This window comes from Protopterus annectens, chromosome 8.part1 (assembly GCF_019279795.1).
Source record: "Protopterus annectens isolate FY-2018-M chromosome 8.part1, PAN1.0, whole genome shotgun sequence".
Lineage (NCBI taxonomy): Eukaryota > Metazoa > Chordata > Ceratodontiformes > Protopteridae > Protopterus > Protopterus annectens.
Genome location: NC_056742.1, coordinates 449,798,889 through 449,817,753, shown reverse-complemented (window position 1 = coordinate 449,817,753; position 18,865 = coordinate 449,798,889). Strand labels below are relative to the sequence as shown.

Below are 18,865 nucleotides of genomic sequence, written 5' to 3'. Positions count from 1 at the left end.
CAGCCTTTAATGGCGCATGCTAAATCCTGTAATGTAGTTCAGTAACGCCTTAGCCTTTAATGGCACATGCTAAATCCTGTAATGTAGTTCAGTAATGCCTCAGCCTTTAATGGCACATGTTAAATCCAGTAATGTAGTTCAGTAACACCTCAGCCTTTAATGGCACATGGTAAATCCTGTAATGTAGTTCAGTAACACCTCGGCCTTTAATGGCGCATGATAAAACTTGTAATGTAGTTCAGTAATGCCTCAGCCTTTAATGGCGCATGCTAAATCCTGTAATGTTGTTCACTAACACCTCAGCCTTTAATGGCGCGTGCTAAATCCTGTAATGTTGTTCAGTAACGCCTCAGCATTTAATGGCGTGTGCTTAATCCTGTAATGTAGTTCAGTAATGCCTTAGCCTTTAATGGCGCATGCTAAATCCTGTAATGTAGTTCAGTAATGCCTCAGCCTTTAATGGCGCATGCTAAATCCTGTAATGTAGTTCACTAACACCTCAGCCTTTAATGGTGCATGCTAAATCCTGTAATGTAGTTCAGTAACACCTCAGCCTTTAATGGCACATGCTAAATCCTGTAATGTAGTTCAGTAACGCCTCAGCCTTTAATGGCACATGCTAAATCCTGTAATGTAGTTCAATAATGCCTTAGCCTTTAATGGCGCATGCTAAATCCTGTAATGTAGTTCAGTAACGCCTCAGCCTTTAATGGCGCATGCTAAATCCTGTAATGTAGTTCAGTAACGCCTCAGCCTTTAATGGCACATGCTAAATCCTGTAATGTAGTTCAGTAACACCTCAGCCTTTAATGGCGCGTGCTAAATCCTGTAATGTAGTTCAGTAATGCCTTAGCCTTTAATGGCGCATGCTAAATCCTGTAATGTAGTTCACTAACACCTCAGCCTTTAATGGCGCATGCTAAATCCTGTAATGTAGTTCAGTAACACCTCAGCCTTTAATGGCACATGCTAAATCCTGTAATGTAGTTCAGTAACACCTCGGCCTTTAATGGCGCATGCTAAATCCTGTAATGTAGTTCAGTAACACCTCGGCCTTTAATGGGACATGCTAAATCCTATAATGTAGTTCAGTAACACCTCAGCCTTTAATGGCACATGCTAAATCCTGTAATGTAGTTCAGTAACACCTCGGCCTTTAATGGGACATGCTAAATCCTATAATGTAGTTCAGTAACACCTCAGCCTTTAATGGCACATGCTAAATCCTGTAATGTAGTTCAGTAACGCCTCAGCCTTTAATGGCACGTGCTAAATCCTGTAATGTAGTTCAGTAATGCCTCAGCCTTTAATGGCGCATGCTAAATTCTGTAATGTAGTTCAGTAATGTCTCAGCATTTAATGGCGCGTGCTTAATCCTGTAATGTAGTTCAGTAATGCCTTAGCCTTTAATGGCGCATGCTAAATCCTGTAACGTAGTTCATTAATGCCTCAGCCTTTAATGGCGCATACTAAATCCTGTAATGTAGTTCACTAACACCTCAGCCTTTAATGGCGCATGCTAAATTCTGTAATGTAGTTCAGTAACACCTCAGCCTTTAATGGCACATGCTAAATCCTGTAATGTAGTTCAGTAACACCTCTGCCTTTAATGGCGCATGCTAAATCCTGTAATGTAGTTCAGTAATGCCTCAGCCTTTAATGGCACATGCTAAATCCTGTAATGTAGTTCAGTAATGCCTCAGCCTTTAATGGCGCATGCTAAATCCTGTAATGTAGTTCAGTAACGCCTCAGCCTTTAATGGCGCATGCTAAATCCTGTAATGTAGTTCAGTAACGCCTCAGCCTTTAATGGCACATGCTAAATCCTGTAATGTAGTTCAGTAACACCTCAGCATTTAATGGCGCGTGCTTAATCCTGTAATGTAGTTCAGTAATGCCTTAGCCTTTAATGACGCATGCTAAATCCTGTAAAGAGTTCAGTAACGCCTCAGCCTTTAATGGCTCATGCTAAATCCTGTAGTGTAGTTCACTAACACCTCAGCCTTTAATGGCGCATGCTAAGTCCTGTAATGTTGTTCAGTAACACCTCAGCCTTTAATGGCACATGCTAAATCCTGTAATGTAGTTCAGTAATGCCTCAGCCTTTAATGGCGCATGCTAAATCCTGTAATGTAGTTCAGAAACGCCTCAGCCTTTAATGGCACATGCTAAATAGCTCATCATGCTTCTGTATGTCTGTATGGATGTATATTTTTGTGTACATGACATTTGATCCATAACACATTTTATCTTTAAAAAAGTAAAAAAAAGTATCACAATTGATTTAAAATGTATTTTTTCAAAAAAAACCCCACAAATGACTGAATCAGATTTGATAGAATTACTTCTGCTGTGTTTTTTTCATATTATTGTTGATCATATTTGTACCTTGCTAATGTCCATCGTTATGTTCTATGTATAGAAGTTTGTGTTGTTTGTGTTTGTTCACCAGCAGTGAGTCACTGTGTGAAGAGTTTTTATTTTCTCCTCAGTTGTGCAATTTTGAAGGTCCCCGCATGGGGGGAGGGGGTCCTGGGGGCTTTCCCCCTGCAAAAAAAAAATAAATAATAAAAAAAAAAGAAAGTTTGGAGGAGTATTTGCTGTGGGTCTGCTTCTAAATTTCGAAATCCCACAATCTCGACTGTCAGTATTCTGAACTCATAATTTCGAGATTGTGGAATCTCGAAATTATAAAACCAATAAAAAAAATCACAACATCTAAAAACATGTTTTTGCAGGGGTGGCAAACCCCCCTGCACCCACCACACCCCCTGCAACCTAAGTATACTAAGTCTGAGATCGTTGTACAGTGAAGAGAACGGTAATGTAGATCACGGTACAGTGCAGAATGGGAACATTACCATTCACTTCACTGTAGTGCAATCTCAGAGTTAGTATATTTAATTTGCAGGGGGTGTAGGGGGTGCAGGGGGGGCTTGCCCCCCCTTCAAATCTTGTTTTTAGATATTGTCTTTTTTTTTTTTATTTATAATTTCGAGATTCCACAATCCCGATATTCTGGGTTCGGGATACTGATGGTCGAGATTGTGGGATTTTGAAATTTAGAAGTGGACCCATTTGCTGTATATGAAGTTTTAACTGTAGTATGATTCAACAAAGTGGGTTTTAGAGAAAATATGTATAGATTGTTTTTTAGATATTTAGTGATTACATGAAAAGTTTCTTAGATAAAAAGTAATAGACTCATATTTTGTATGTATATAACTTCTGAACTTATACCTTTTCTGTTTTTAAAGGTATTAATTTTTCCAGAAGGGACGTGTACAAATCGTTCTTGTCTCATAACATTTAAATCTGGTAAGAAATCTAAATGATCTTTTTACATTTCTGATGCTACAGGTGTTACAGCAATCTGACGTAGATGTTGAGAGGAAAAATATGGCCTTGTAATCAGACGTGATACTTGCAGCAGTAATTTTGTTGCTGCTGTTTTTTTTTCCCTTAGGACTCATCTCTTTGACAAATGGCTCAGTAAGTTTTTCTTCCTCACAGAACTATAAGCGCTTATTGGCAGATAAAGACTACTTTGCCCATTTTATCTGCCCATTAGCCTGCACAGTAGATGAGCAGTTTCTTGGTGGCCAGTAACTTAATTCCTGCCGCTGTTGCGTATGTCGCGTATACCTCACTATTGTACAACTAGCTTTGGTCTTGTAACCTTCTCAGGAATTCCACTCTATAAAGCACAAAGTCCTGTTTTTGATGGAAAATGTCCTTATGACATCTCTGAGCTGTCCTCCATGTGGGATTACGTTTTTGTATTTTACTTTTTTGATTACAGTTTTTTTAGCAGACACATAACAGACTTTCTTTTTCTCTCTTACTGTATTTTTATACTGTTGTGACATTTTATTTTGCACTTATTTGGACTGTGTATGGATCACTGCACATCAGACCATTCATACAACATTGTATAGTCCCTTTTCATCTTACTTGTCTGCAAACTGTGTTAATGAGTGATTTTCTGTCATCTGACAAACATACCTTTACAGTCACTTACATGGACGTTGAGGAGTAATGGACCAGGGCTAAGCCCTGGGATACCACATTAAACCTTTCTTCACTCCACATTTCATTTACTGTTACCTCCTTTTAGTTGTTGCTCAACTTGTAACACAGAACATCACCATACCTAACAGAGTTTGTTCTGTTTTCCTCATGTCAGAACTTCTTCTATTGTGATTGACTTTCCTGATTCATGTTTCTTATAGTGTTCTGTTTCCTAATACCAAGGTCAGTCCTAGATAAAATGCAGTACTAGATGTAAGCCTACATGGCACCACCATGCTACCAGCTACTACCCCTCACATACACACGCACACACACACACACACACACACACACACACACACACACACACACACACACACACACACACACACACACACACACACACACACACACACACACACACACACACACACACGTATGTGTGCAAAATATCCCCCATGTTTTCCCATCAGTCATGGCCTCCAAACATCAAATTTATTTTTCTGTCTTTTTATGCTTTCTTGTCTTAATCTTCAATATTAACACTTATCCATTCAACAATAAAGGAACTGTGTAATTTGAATACATTCTGAGGTTTCCAGAATGCTTCATTTTGATTTTTCATTTTTATTGTTAATTCCAGCAGAAAACAGAGTTAAAACTTACTAGGTAGTAAAGTTCAGGACTCATCCATGAAATTTCCACAACTATTTTATTATTTATTTTATTTTACATTTGTTAACCGGGAAAGTCCGACTGGATACAGGTCCATTTTCAGTGGAGGCCTGGGGAGAAAAGCTCCAAATGTACAAAAAAACAAATGTAAATACAGTGAAATTATTACAGTGAGTTATCATTATCACAAAACTGAGATTTGTTTAACGGTATGTACACACAGGTACATGTTTTTCTCACATATACACAGCAAAGGTTGGAAGCAAGTAGCTGAGAAAGAAATAGTTTCATCTGAAAAAGGAAAACACATATATTAAAGGTGGTTATCATACATGGTGTAGTGTTAACTTTAAATCTTTCCAGTAGGTGGGTGATACACATAATTTTAAACAGCTAGAGAGTCAGAGTTTTATTCCTGTAATGCGGTTCTCATTTATGAATTATGTTTGAGTGGGGGTAACCCACCCAAGTGGGGGACTTTACCCCCCCCCCCAACTGTATATACCAACTCCGAGATCTCACCACCATTGGAAAAAGCGCAAAGTTGTGTAGTTGGCCAACTACTTCATTGCCCTTGGAAAATTCAGCAAATCGCGGAAGTGATGTTCACTGAATACAGGTCGACGAACAGGTGTTCGCTGAAAATAACTTTTGGCAAACTAATGTAGACCTGAACATTTTGCTTGTTCTCCTCAGGTATCTTGCAGCAGAGTTCTTAGCTAGGTTAGTCTGTCCCTTTACCATTCAAGGTGGCTTTACACTGCTTTTGACTCCTCAACATCCTCTTACATCCTGTCAAAACACTGTAACTGGGCCAGACTGTAATAACTGTGGAAGAAATAACTGAATCAAGCTGTGGGTCTGGGGACCTATTTTGCTGGACATCTGGGGTCCACTAAGTCCCCAGAAGCCATGGGTGATCTAGATGTTCTGAGATCTATTTTGGACCTTTTTTTCCAACCATTTGATCCAGTGATAGCCTGACCAGAAGTCATATATAAGGAAAGAAATTCAGTTTTACATTTTTGATTTTGTTTTTCCTTCATACTATCAACACATCCTAACTGCTCTGTAGTAACTGTAGAATAAATAATCAAGTTATGCCACTAGGTTATAAATGCTCTAATTTGAATTTTAGAGCTTCTTTCTAACTTCTTGATCCAGTGATGGCCTGAACAAAAAAATACGGGCAAGAAAATAAATACATTTTTTTTGCTTTTTTTTTTTTTTTTTTTGTTAAGGAAGAAATAAGTTATGTCTGATAAAATAGCTGATTACAATAAAATGAGAAGACAAATGCTTGTGAGGACACATAAATCATATCTAGGATTAGTGTCCGACTCCCAAACCCTAACAGAAGAGATAGCCACCTAGAAGATATCCCATTCTGGTATTCGACTGGAATTACAGTACGAAAGGTTACAGTCATATATTTCAAGTGGCTACTTGTTGAACATGTATACAACATGCTTTCTCACCTCTTCCTCAAAAAGATTGCCACTTTCTGTTTACTATGAAACTGAAGGAAGAAATACAACACAGCAACATATTTTGACCTGTTGCTGTCAAGCTTATGCAAAAGCACACCTCTTTACCCTACACCTGAAAAATAAACCACCTGTATACACATCTGATGTTTTACTGTCATGAAAGTGAAACAAAATAATGATCACAGTAATGAATTCCAACATTTTGCTCCAGAACAGTACACCACCCTTAGACTAGCTATATTGACCTTCTGTGCATACCACTAAGGTTTGTGAGAAAAGCTGAAGAAATAATGACCACACTGTCCTGTGCCCTCCACATAAGCTACAGTGACATTCTGTGCATACCTTTGAGCAAAGCCAGTTTAGACTAGGTGAGGCTTATGGCAGAGGCCTCTATTAAGCCTTTGTCAAAAGCCACTTTTATAGCTTGGAGTTTGGGGCTACTACACCCCAAGCAGCTCTACTGGTCTGGCTGTTTTGTGATGCACCTTATATTTGTTTTGATAGATATTCTTTTTTTATTGTCACACAGAAGAATTGTGTGTGTGCTTGACAATATTGTAAGTGTCCACAGGTAAAACTTGATGTTATTGTTTCCACATATACACCTGGTTTCAGGGTAAGTGTGTATGTCACGAGCTACATTACATTTTTTTCACACACACACACACACACACACACACACACACACACACACACACACACACACACACACACACACACACACACACACACACACGCCTGCTGCTGCTGCCCCAGACAAGCCAGGTAGGTATTTCATAAGATGCGCAAACATAGACACACAAACACACACGCATACATGTTTACCTACAGTGCAAATTGGAGGAATGCCAGTTCATCTATGTTATATCTTTGGGATGTTGGAGGAAATCAGAGCACATAGATAAATCCACACAGATATAGGGTGGGCATGCAGACTCCTGGAGGGAAAAGCCATAGCCCAAAACCCGGTTCATAGCTGCTTCATGGTGAATTTTAGAGCTTATTCTAGAGCCTTTTGTTCAAATGGTTGCCTAATAAAATCATGATTAGAGAAGGAAATCTACACTTAGTGTTCTTTAATGTTCTTCTGTTTTTTCCTTCACACTTTCAGCACACTTTTGCTGCCTACGATTACACGAGAATAACTTTGTAGAAAATAAAACAAATTAAGCCAGGGTCTGCCATGGGGATCTAGATGCTGTGAGGTGCATTTTGTAGCTTTCCCTCAACCTTTTGATCCAGTGATGGTTGAACAAAAAACATGACTAAGGAAAGAATTTCAGTTTTATTTTTTCTTTCAAGAAAGAAATAACTTGTGTCCAAGGCTAAAAGCTTAATGTTCAAAGCTGAAAAACAGTTGTTTTCAATAATCCGAGAATAGTAATAGTGCCTGTATTTCACAGAAAGCTGGTCACATTCCATGCACCCCTTTTTGTGTTGTTTTGAAGTGAAAATTAAATAAAAAATTATCACGGTCATTTATTTAAAGTTGTTGCTGTCATACATATACAAAATAAGATGTTCATCGTGTTACACTGCTGCAGTCAACACACTTGGGTTATCTGCCATCAGGCGGTCCCGCAGTCAGCCCGAGTTCCAAAGTCTTGGTCCAGCATCGGTTGCTGTCACTTCTTCCCTGACGTCAGTGCGACAGGGGTATAAAAGAGGCAGCCGACGCCATTTTCTTCAGTTTTTCTTGCAGCGCAGTGCCCGAAGCAGAAGCAGTTCGCAAGTGCCGGTTGGCCGACTCCTGAGATTTTCAAATCAAATTTCAGACCAAAGTCTTCAATAAAGCTAAGTACCCCGTTGGGGAATCTTTTCTTGCCTCAGTCCAATGTCAAAAAAAGTTAATAATTGCATTTCTTGTGGGAAGCAAATACCTCATAAGGATTCTCATTCTTATTGTATCCCTTGCCTAGGCCCAGACCACGACGTCACAGGTTGTCGGTTTTGTGCTAGGTTTAACAAACGAACTATTAAATGTCGGTTTGATTTTGCCCGACATTATTTTGGTAGAAAATTTAATTATACCATTCCGTCAGAGCAACCGACGACCGGGATGCATAAAAAGCGCAAAGATAAGGACAGGCAGCCGAGACCCAAACAAGACACCGAGGCCTCTGCTAGGCCAGTCGCCGGTTCTCCGGTTTTCAGTGAGGCACCTACGCAGCCCCTGACAACCGCTGATTTAGAACCCCAGCCTGCATCCGACTCCCAAGCGGAGATTGCAGGGCTTCCAGAGCCTTTATCTTTAGGCCCTTCCGACTCCATGGCTGATGGGGATTCCGGTGCAGTTGAAAGGCCGTCAGTTGCTGAAGGTGTCTTCAGACCAACTACACTTACTGTTAAATCCTTTGGAAAACTGAAAACTCCATTAAAAGTAAGGAAGCCTGTACAGCAGTCTCCAGTGCAAGGCCCCATGTCTAAGAAACAGATGCTTAAGATGGCCGAAGACTTAATTAACCTAATCAGGGGTTCCCATCCCCCACATGACAAAAGGCTAGACAGGAGGAGGACTACGCTTCCTCTGACCAGATTCTTCTGAGGAACAGGAGTACTCTTTTTCCCCCTTATGAAGACACTGATGATGAAGAGTCTATTCCTTCAGCATCTCCCCCAGAAGGCTACTCTTCTGGGGAAACTTTACATACCATGAGTGAACATTTCCACTGGGAAGGCCAGGATTACTCTGATTCTAAGAAAAGGCTCCGAGAGTTCCTCTTACTACCCCAGCACAGACACCTTGCTATTCCACCTGTTAGACATTGTGGATAATGTTTATTCAGAATCTAGCCTTAACCCAGATTCATTACCTCCTGCACCAGCCAAACCAGACAGATACTACAGAGTCCCTGATTCACATAAATTCCTATATAAAAACCCTGTTGCTGACCTAGAAATCATTTCCCAGGGTCCCAAAGGGGTTAAGGCCTCTATTGCTAAAAATCCTGTACTGTCTGAAAGGGATTCTAGAGCACTAGACAGATGGGGAAAGAAAGTATATACCTCAGCTACTCTAGCTATGAGGGCCTTAAATTGCCAGTTTCACATGCTGAAATATCAACAATGTTTGATGTTTCAATTAAAACAAAAAATGAGCACACATACAGAGCAGCCTGATTACAAGGAAATGCAAGATTTGTTGCATGCAGCAGAACAAGTGGGAAAACATACTTTGCAATGTGGATTTGATTCATTGGAAGCTTCTTGCAGAGCAGCTGTAACAGGGTCTGTCATTCGTAGGCATGCTTGGTTAAAAGAACAAACTTTACCTGATCATGCTAAAGCAAAGTTATTGGATGCACCCTTACAGCAGGATGTTTTATTTGGTGTGAAAGCAGAAGAGGTTTTAAAGAAAATGGAGGATAAGGCAAAATCTATGCAGACGGTCAAGGATTTTTTACAGGTCCAAGCCCCTCATTTCAGCAGAAATTGGCCAACCAAAAACTGGTCCTTTCCAACTTCTGACAGACCTCAGGGGGGCAAATACAGACGCCCAAGGGGCAGAGGTCAGCCACAAGGCTGTTACAAGCCACGACAATGGGGTGCCACAACCCAGAAAGGAGGAGAAGACAGGTCTCAAACTATCAGAAGACAATCACAATGACTTACCCCTCAGACTGCCAAGCAAATCACTCTTGGCAGCTCCCTTGGGAGGAAAACTTGCACTTTTTGCAGACAATTGGCACATCATCACAAAAGACAAATGGGTCATAAATATTGTAACTCAAGGATACAGGTTAAACTTTCACACTTTACCAAGGATAAAAGGAATGCCAAACCTGCCATCAAATCAACGGGCAGAGGCTCAAAGACAAATTACAGCACTCATGGACATGAGAGCCATTCAACAGGTTCCTACACAGGAGCAAGGACAAGGATTTTACTCAAGACTCTTTCTGGTTCCCCGAAAGGACAAAGCCTGGAGACCCATTCTGCACCTTTCAATTCTAAACACATACCTGGAAGTACCCAAATTCAAGATGCTCACACTACAGCAACTTCTTCCCATGCTGAGCAAGAAGGCTTGGCTATTAATGTTGGACCTCAAGGAGGCATACCTGCATGTCCCTATCAGACAAAATTGCAGAAGATACCTCCGATTTATAGCAGGTACAACTCATTACCAATTCTCTGCACTGCCCTTTGGCTTATCTACTGCACCCAGGGTCTTCACAAAATGCCTGGCACCAGTAATTGCATACTGCAGACAAAGAGGAATCCAAATATATCCATACCTGGATGACTGCCTTATTCAAGCAGACAGCAAGGACATTCTTTTAAAACATCTGGCGTTTGTAAAAAACCTACTAAGTTGCCTAGGGTACACAGTAAACGAAAAGAAGTCAAAACTAGTGCCCTCACAAGACATAATATTCCTGGGTGCCAGCTTAAATACAATGGCCCAGATGGCTTATCTCATGCCAGGCAAGCAAGGACAACTGACTCAATACTTCAAAATGATGGCAATAAAGACCCAACTCCCTTCAAGAAAGATTCTGCAGGCCTTGGGATTCATGGCATCTTGCATACTACTAATACCATATGCCAAACTGCATATGAAGAAATTACAGTGGTACCTGAAAAGCGTATGGACTCAACACAGCCACAGCTTGGAAACAATAATACCATTAATTCCCTGCCTTCAACAGGAGTTTCTATGGTGGGCTCAGGCATGTCACCTCAACAAGGGTCAGCCTTTCACCTTGCCCACAGCCAGGCAAACAATGACAACAGATGCATCGGATTACGCCTGGGGAGCACACATGGCAGGACAGTGTATTCAGGGCAAATGGTCTGCAGATCAAATGCATCTCCACATCAATCAAAAAGAGATGCTAGCTGTACAAAATGCCTTAACAGCTTTCAAGGACCTCCTACATCCAGGACAACTTCTAATAAAGATGGACAACACCACAGTGATGTGGTACATAAACAAACAAGGGAGCACACACTCCTACCCCCTATGCAGGCAAGCAATGACCTTGTGGAACACAGCACTGACCTATCAAGTTCAACTACAAGTACAATTCCTGCCAGGAAAGAAAAATACATTGGCAGACAAACTAAGCAGAAATATCATGGATCCTCACGAGTGGAAACTAGACCCACAAGTATTCACAGTGATAACTCAAAAATGGGGGAGCCCAGACATAGATCTGTTTGCCTCCCCCCAAAACTACCAACTGCGAAAGTTTTGCATCAGGACATACCACACTCTAGCTTGGAAAGTGGACGCCCTCTCATTCAGTTGGAAAACACTAACAGTATATGCCTTTCCTCCACTGCCTCTTCTGCCAAAGGTGCTGCTAAAAGCCAGATTAGAGAGGCCACAAATGATACTCATTGCTCCAGACTGGCCACGCCAACACTGGTATCCAATATTAAGGAACATGGCTAAAGGCCCACCATGGATTTTACCTCAAAATCCTCACCTGCTGACTCAGCAAAACAATCAGATTCTACACAGCCAGCTCAAGACTTTAAATCTGGCTGCATGACAGATTATCTAAACAACCAGTCAACACTTCTCTCTACAGCTGTTATGGATGTCATAGGTTCATAGATGAATACTAAGCTAACTGCCCTTGCGAGCTATTTTAAGCCTAGCCAATTGTCCCTTGTGGGACTCAAACCCTGCACCTTGTGTTTGCAAGGCAAACACTTTAACCATTAGGCCACCCTCCCAACTTGGAGGCCAGGAGACCCAGCACCAGGAAAACCTACTCAGACAAATGGAAAAGATTCTGCGCCTAGAACCAGGCTAAAGGCCAAAATCCTCTTGTCCCAAATATTCCTCAGATTCTTCAATATTTAAATGAGATGTTGCACAAAGGCCTTTCCTTTTCATGTATAAAGATCCATACTTCAGCTATTTCAGCTCATTACAACACGGATCCTCCTATTTTTTCAGATCCATTATTAAGGCAGTACCTCAGAGGGGCTAAGAACATAAGACCGCCCCGAAGAGCACCAACACCAACTTGGGACCTAAATTTTGTTTTGGAAAAACTTACACTACCGCCCTTCGAGCCAGCTTTTTCAGCTGATTTACAATTTTTATCATAGAAAACTGCCCTGCTGCTAGCAATAACTTCAGCACGAAGAGTCTCAGAGCTACAGGCCCTAATGGCAGTGGAGCCTTTCATCATTTTTCATCAAGACAGAGTCTCTTTACCAACTAACCCTTCCTTTATGCCAAAGGTAGTATCCAGTGTGACTCTAAACCAAACCATTCATTTACTCACCTTTTATCCAAACCCCCAGAATAAAGGGGAAAGGCTCCTACACTCTTTGGACATTCACAGGCAATTACGTTTCTACTTGGATAAAACAAAGGTTTTAGAAAATCTGATCAGCTCTTTGTATCCTATGCTGCAGGATCTCAAGGAAAGCCTATATCAAAACAGACCATTTCAAAATGGATAGGACATTGTATCCGTTTCTGCTACACACACCATGGGAAACCTGTACCTGGTAACATCAGGCCTCATTCCACCAGGGCTACAGCAACGTCAGCTGCCTTCCTCAGAGGGTTACCAACCAAGGATATTTTGAAAGCTGCAACTTGGAGTTCAGTGCACACCTTCACCAAGCACTACCACTTACCTCTATACTCAAAAACCAGAGCTGGCTTTGCCACTGCAGTTTTGCAGGGCCTAAAAGCTTCTCCAAACCCTGTTTAGTACCAACCACCCAGCCTTAGCTTTGGGATTCAACCCAAGTGTGATGACTGCAGCAGTGTAACACGATGAACATAGTACAGTTTTGTACCTACTATAAATGTAGATGTTCGAGTGTTCACACTGCTGCAGTCCAGATTACCCTCCCTCCTTCCCCTCTTTTTACCTGGGTTTGATCTATAGCTCCCTGTTTATACAATCTCTAAGATGTATTTCTATATGGTGTATTTTCTTACAGCTGTAGCTATTGTTTTCTACTTATGTAATTTACTTAGGATTATGTATTGCCTTCCTATTTGGGGGCACCTGACATCTGGGGCAAGAAAAACTGAAGAAAATGGCGTTGGCTGCCTCTTTTATACCCCTGTCGCACTGACGTCAGGGAAGAAGTGACAGCAACTGATGCCGGACCAAGACTTTGGAACTCGGGCCGACTGCTGGACTGCCTGACAGCAGATAACCCAAGTGTGATGACTAAAGCAGTGTGAACACTCGAACATCTACATTTATGGTAGGTACAAAACTGTACTTTTTCTCACCCCCTACCCCTATGCCCAGAAGACAGCCACCTCCAGTGTAAACCTCTGATGTCAGACCATGACTAAAGTGAAAGAATGAATGGCTACAGTAACCTGTTTCTACTTGTTGCTGTCAAATCTTTATATACAAAATACCTCCTTACTCAACCCACAAAAGATAGCTGGCTCCCTATTGACATGTCTGCACTCGAAATGCCAAATACCAAAAAGCTGAGAAAAGAGTGGAAACAGAGGAGAAGAGCTAATCCGAAAAGCACTCTTCTCCATAATTTTTTTTTTTGCAGGGAAGAGGGCAACCCCCCCCCCCCACCATGAACATATGTATACCAACTGCGAGATTGCCATACCTTGACGAAAAATAAATATTCCGAGACATGGCATCTAGAAATTGTAAGTCTGATTTTTCTGCCATTCAGTCGCCACATTTTGGGACTCACTCTAGTGGGTGCCAGCATTTCAAGTGGTTACCAAGATGGCTGCTAGTATACATGTATGATACTTAATAATCAAGGAAATCAGAATAAGGATCCTGGTAATGTATTTGAACCTATTGCTCCTTGATAGCACAGTGCATCTGGACGAACTATAGCAACCCTGTGAGCTAATGCCTGAGGTCTGATTGTGAAGAAATTTAAAGAAACAAGACACTGCTGTATAAACATTGGAAGCAAAGTAAAAGAAGTAATGATGATATGCAGTCTGGATGGACTTTCTGTGCTTTTCTGGGTATGGCCATCTTTAGACTCGATGGGACCCAGGTCAGAGATTTAGGATGGGACCTCTCCACAAAATATCCTTATAGAGTGTGGGGGCTGAAAGCTCTGAGGGATCTAGATGTTCTGTTATAAAGGTGAATAATGACTGAGTTGGACCTGTGGTGTCAGAAAATAATGCATCATTTGACAAATTTACTCTAAAGAGAGCTCACTGATTTTTTTAGTGAGTTTATACATTTTAATATTAATCTTTATTATAATTAGACATTGATTTTTAAAACTAGGGGGATATCCCTAGATCTATACACACTACAGACAATGCATACATAATCCCTACAAATAGCCCTAATGTGGCTGCCATAGGCAGAAAGTATGGTAGGAAAGTGTCTCTTGAAGACTCTAGTGACACAGAAATTAAATTTTCCTCATCCTCCCACTACCGTCATACCTTGGTGCTGTTGTGTGTTTTAAACTCAACTGTCTGTGTAGTTGCCATCCTCTTATGTTAATTTGACCACATATTTCCTTCCATCTCCTCGGGCTATTGTCAGTAAATTCAAATTTATCATTTTGTGAAGTCACTCCCTTTCAGCTATTTAAATTTATTGGCAAGCCCATCTCCCCCATCCTATCTATATTGCTGTTTTAAAATTAGTGGCTCTCGTCTTAGATTGCTAAAGGTTAAGTTACCCCCTTTTTCATAAATAACTGCTTAGTGCAGACTGCAACTGTTAAGGTAGTAACCAATTTTTCCATCTTAAAAAATCTGCAACATGTCTTCCAAGGCCAGCAATTATTGAAGAGTCCATATTCTGGGTCTCAGTAGTCATATTGGGATTAGTGCTTCTATTTTGCTGTTAATGAGAGAAAAAGCACAGAGACATTATTTCCTGGAGACTGCTGATCACCAGCCAGACAACTGCTTCATAGGTACTTAGAATTCATGCTTATATTTTGATCCTGGTGAGAGGAGTGGAGGGCATTGATTCCTGACTCTCTCTGATTGAATTTTTGTGGGACCCTCCTGATTGATCAGTTTGCAATTCAAGGCATGTACCACGAAAAGGCTACAATAAGCCTACAGACCCTTGTATCATCTGGGACAAGACTGTTGATCACCAAAGAGCCCGTGGCCTGCTTCTCATCTTGGGATTGGTGCTACTGTCTTGCTTCTGGTGTGAGAAGAAACAAAATGTCATTGTATCCCAGCAGCATGAAGCTATGTTGAGACCAGCTCTAGTAGTACCAGGTAGTAGCCAGTTAGGTGAATCCCCACTATTCATCATTTTGACAAAGCTAATTCTTTCTTTTCAGTAAGCACTGCGTGATTGGCTGTTGTCTAACCTGACTTCAGAATATCCCCCTAAATACTTCATCCATAAATCATCAGGGTCTACTTTAGTAGTTTCCACTGAAGTGTTTGGCAGTGCCCTGTGTAGATGCAAGCACCTTCAGTTGACATTTCTCCTGTAAAGCCATCCTTGAAATTTTACCAATACCTAGTTACACACAGTGCAGCTAGTTTTTAGTGAAAAGCACTGCCCCCAGTGTTGCAAACCAGATTCTCCTAGCATTACTTTATATTCTCACCTCAAATATCTCATCAATAAAAATGGGCCTGTTGCCATGGATATGAACTTTCTGTGTCCTTTACAAGTTTGGTGGATGTGGTGATCATGAGGCAATGAAGAAATTGCCTCATGTTTACTGACAACCAGCTAATTCTCAGACAAACTGAAAAGGTATGTGAGAGATGTATTTATACAATGTCAATGAAGCCAAAGCTCTCACATAAAAGCACTCCAAATGTCAATGGGTTGTCAGTATCATACACACTGCACACATCACACACAAATTACTAAGCTGACACATTGTCCTACATATGCTGAGACACTTAAATGTAACCCTCCTAAACCCTAAAGATTTCCTAGATGAAGTACACTTAACAAATGTCCTTGAATGCACTCTTCCAAAACAACACCCACATCAGCACATACAACCACATGTCATGGAAAATCTACAACATTCCAGGCTGCGTTCTACACGAACTACAGAATGAACTGGCACCTCACCTAAGTACCATGTTCAATCATAGCCTCACCTCAGGCTTTGTGCCTGCTGAATGGCGCACAGCAATGGTTATCCCACTCCACAAGGGTGGAGCCACCATGGACCCCGGAACTACTGCCCCATTAGCCTGATGAGCCTGGTCTGCAAGGCCATGGAACGTATCATCATGGAACTTATAAACAAAGACATTGGTAATCTACAAACTCTGGACCCCACCCAGTTTGGGTTTGTAAAAGACAGATCATGTCTCCTAAACCTGAAAGACTTCTTTGAAGCAGTCACCAAAGCCGTAGACAAGGGTAAGGTGGTTCACACAGCCTATCTAGACCTTGCCAAGGCTTTCAACACCATCCCCCACTCTGGAATTATAGATAAACTCATTAAACTAGGTATAAATCCCTATGTCACAAGATGGGTTGCCAACTGGCTCACTGACAGAACCCACACTGTGAAAGTAGCAGACTCCAAATCTGACTTCAGACCAGTGACAAGTGGAGTACCACAGGGTTCAGTCCTGGATCCTCTCCTGTTTGGGATCTACTTCTCTGAAGTACAGGTTAACACAGAAGGTCTTTGGCTAATGAAGTTCACAGATGACTACGAACTAGGAGCCATAATCAAAACTCCTAATGATGTGGACATTCTACAAAAGGGTCTGACTGTGACAGACGCCTGGTGTCAAAGCCATGGTCTCAAGCTCAATGTCAAAAAGTGCATTGTCAGTCCCTTTGGTGAAAACTCTGTACCCATGAACTACAACATAGGAGGTAATATACTTAACACCGAAAGTGTGATAAGAGACCTTGGGACACAGGTGGGCAGTAGTCTCTCCTTTGATAATCACATTGCCACAGTAGTCAGGAAATCCTTCTACGTGGCACACCTCATCACAAAAGGTTTCTCATCCAGAAAAAAAGAGGTCCTTGTTTCCCTCTACTCATCACTCATTGGACCCATTATAGAGTACAACGCCCCTTTTGGTATGTACCTCACAAGACATGTACTACCACTGGAAAGGCCGCAGAAATACCTCACAAAGAGGATTACCGGCCTCAGGCAGATGCCCTATGCAGACCGTCTCAAAAAACTCCAGCTTTCTCCATCGCATATTGCCTACTCAGAGGTGATCTCTGCCTAACATACAAAGCTATGTCAAACCCAGAGCTGTTGGAGATGCTCCACTTAAAGAAATCCCAATCCCTCCAAGCTACACACTCTAGGGACCTAAACCTTGTCACCACAATAAACAGAATATGCCAGAGGGATAGATTCCTGTCCCAGAGACTTCCCATACTCTGGAATAAACTACCTATCTATATAAAACAAAGTTCCTCATTAGCGCTCTTCAAGAAAAATCTTGATGATTGGATGGGAAATAGGAAATTCACCCCGGGGATCACCTCTGTGGCTCTGCTCGACAGTGGCACAGGAAAATAATTTTCTTGGGCGGCAAAAGCCAGGGTACCTTTTTGGCTGGGCTTGTATAGGCCCCAGGGCCGATAGCCTAGTACCTACCTATGAACTTCTAAGCCCATAAGACAAGCCACCAAACAGTCCAGCATTCCAGTCATTGGAGACTTCCATTATGAGACACATTGATGTCCCTCTCGCCAGCCTGAGTAAGGAGAAAGTCAGTCAGTTGCTTATCAGGGTCAGGTTACACCACATTACACACACACTTAGGTCATTGGACTACAAGTACCAGTATGATTCAATCATAGTCGATTTGGGTGTAAATGACCTGAGACATACCTCCATAGATTATATAAAGGGAGAGATTGTGTGAGAAAATCTCTTTTGGGAAATGCGGCCCAAGCTGGTATGAGCCTAGCACTGAGTATTTTACTTTCTACAAGGATGTTGCCACTATACAAACAGAAGATGACTGACTTTAATAATTGGCTTATTTTCTGGTGTCAAGGAGGGAGGCAGTATTTGTCAACTTGAAAAAGATGGTCTACAGACCACACTGCTTTGTCATGGATGGCCTTGCTTCTTCCCTCTAGGCTTTTGAATATTAGCTAAAGCATTGTCCTCCCCCAAGTGCCTTTTTTAGGCAATGCCAAACTGAAAGTACTTCTGACATACAAATCAAAATCAAAAAAGTTTAAAGCTGCTACTGCTCAACACTAGGAGTCTAAGCAAGAAACTGCACTCCCTCCCAGCTGATGTTTCCACAGTCACATGCTTTAAAGCCACAGAGTGGCTATAATGCCTTTCACACATTTAGACTAGGGACTAAAGATGGAGATGTCTCAATTTACATAAAAAAATAAATATACCTCAAGGCTGGTTAAGCAGGACGATGCACTTGAGCTTCTCCACATTCAAATCACCAAAGGCAAAATCCCATACCACTTCCTTGCAAGCTATACATCCCCCTCTATGACTTAGGAAACCCGTAATACATATTTAAGCTTACTAGAAACACTCCCATCTAACACAGTACCATAGTCATAGGCAACTTCAATTACCCCACTATTAACTGGGAATCATAAGTGACACCAAATGTGGAGGCGCAGTGTTTTTTGGATTTTGTAAATACAAACTCTCTGGACTCGATTGTCAATACACTGACCATATATGCAAACATACTGGATCTGGTCCTCATTAGTAAGGGAGAGAGCTGCATACCCCCTGGTATGGTGTCCTGTCTAGTGTGGTCAAACCACAAAATG

The 18,865-nt window shown here is 41.4% G+C and overlaps 1 protein-coding gene across 2 annotated transcripts in view; it reads left to right on the top strand.

Annotated features, from left to right (window-relative positions):
* LPCAT2 (lysophosphatidylcholine acyltransferase 2) overlaps nucleotides 1-18,865 on the top strand; it is a 777,819-nt gene that overhangs the window by 447,617 nt on the left and 311,337 nt on the right. For both annotated transcript variants that reach the window (XM_044082005.1, XM_044082006.1), the window contains exon 5: nucleotides 3,258-3,318. In XM_044082005.1, the coding sequence (XP_043937940.1) occupies nucleotides 3,258-3,318 (61 nt within the window). The remainder of the gene's footprint in view (nucleotides 1-3,257; nucleotides 3,319-18,865) is intronic.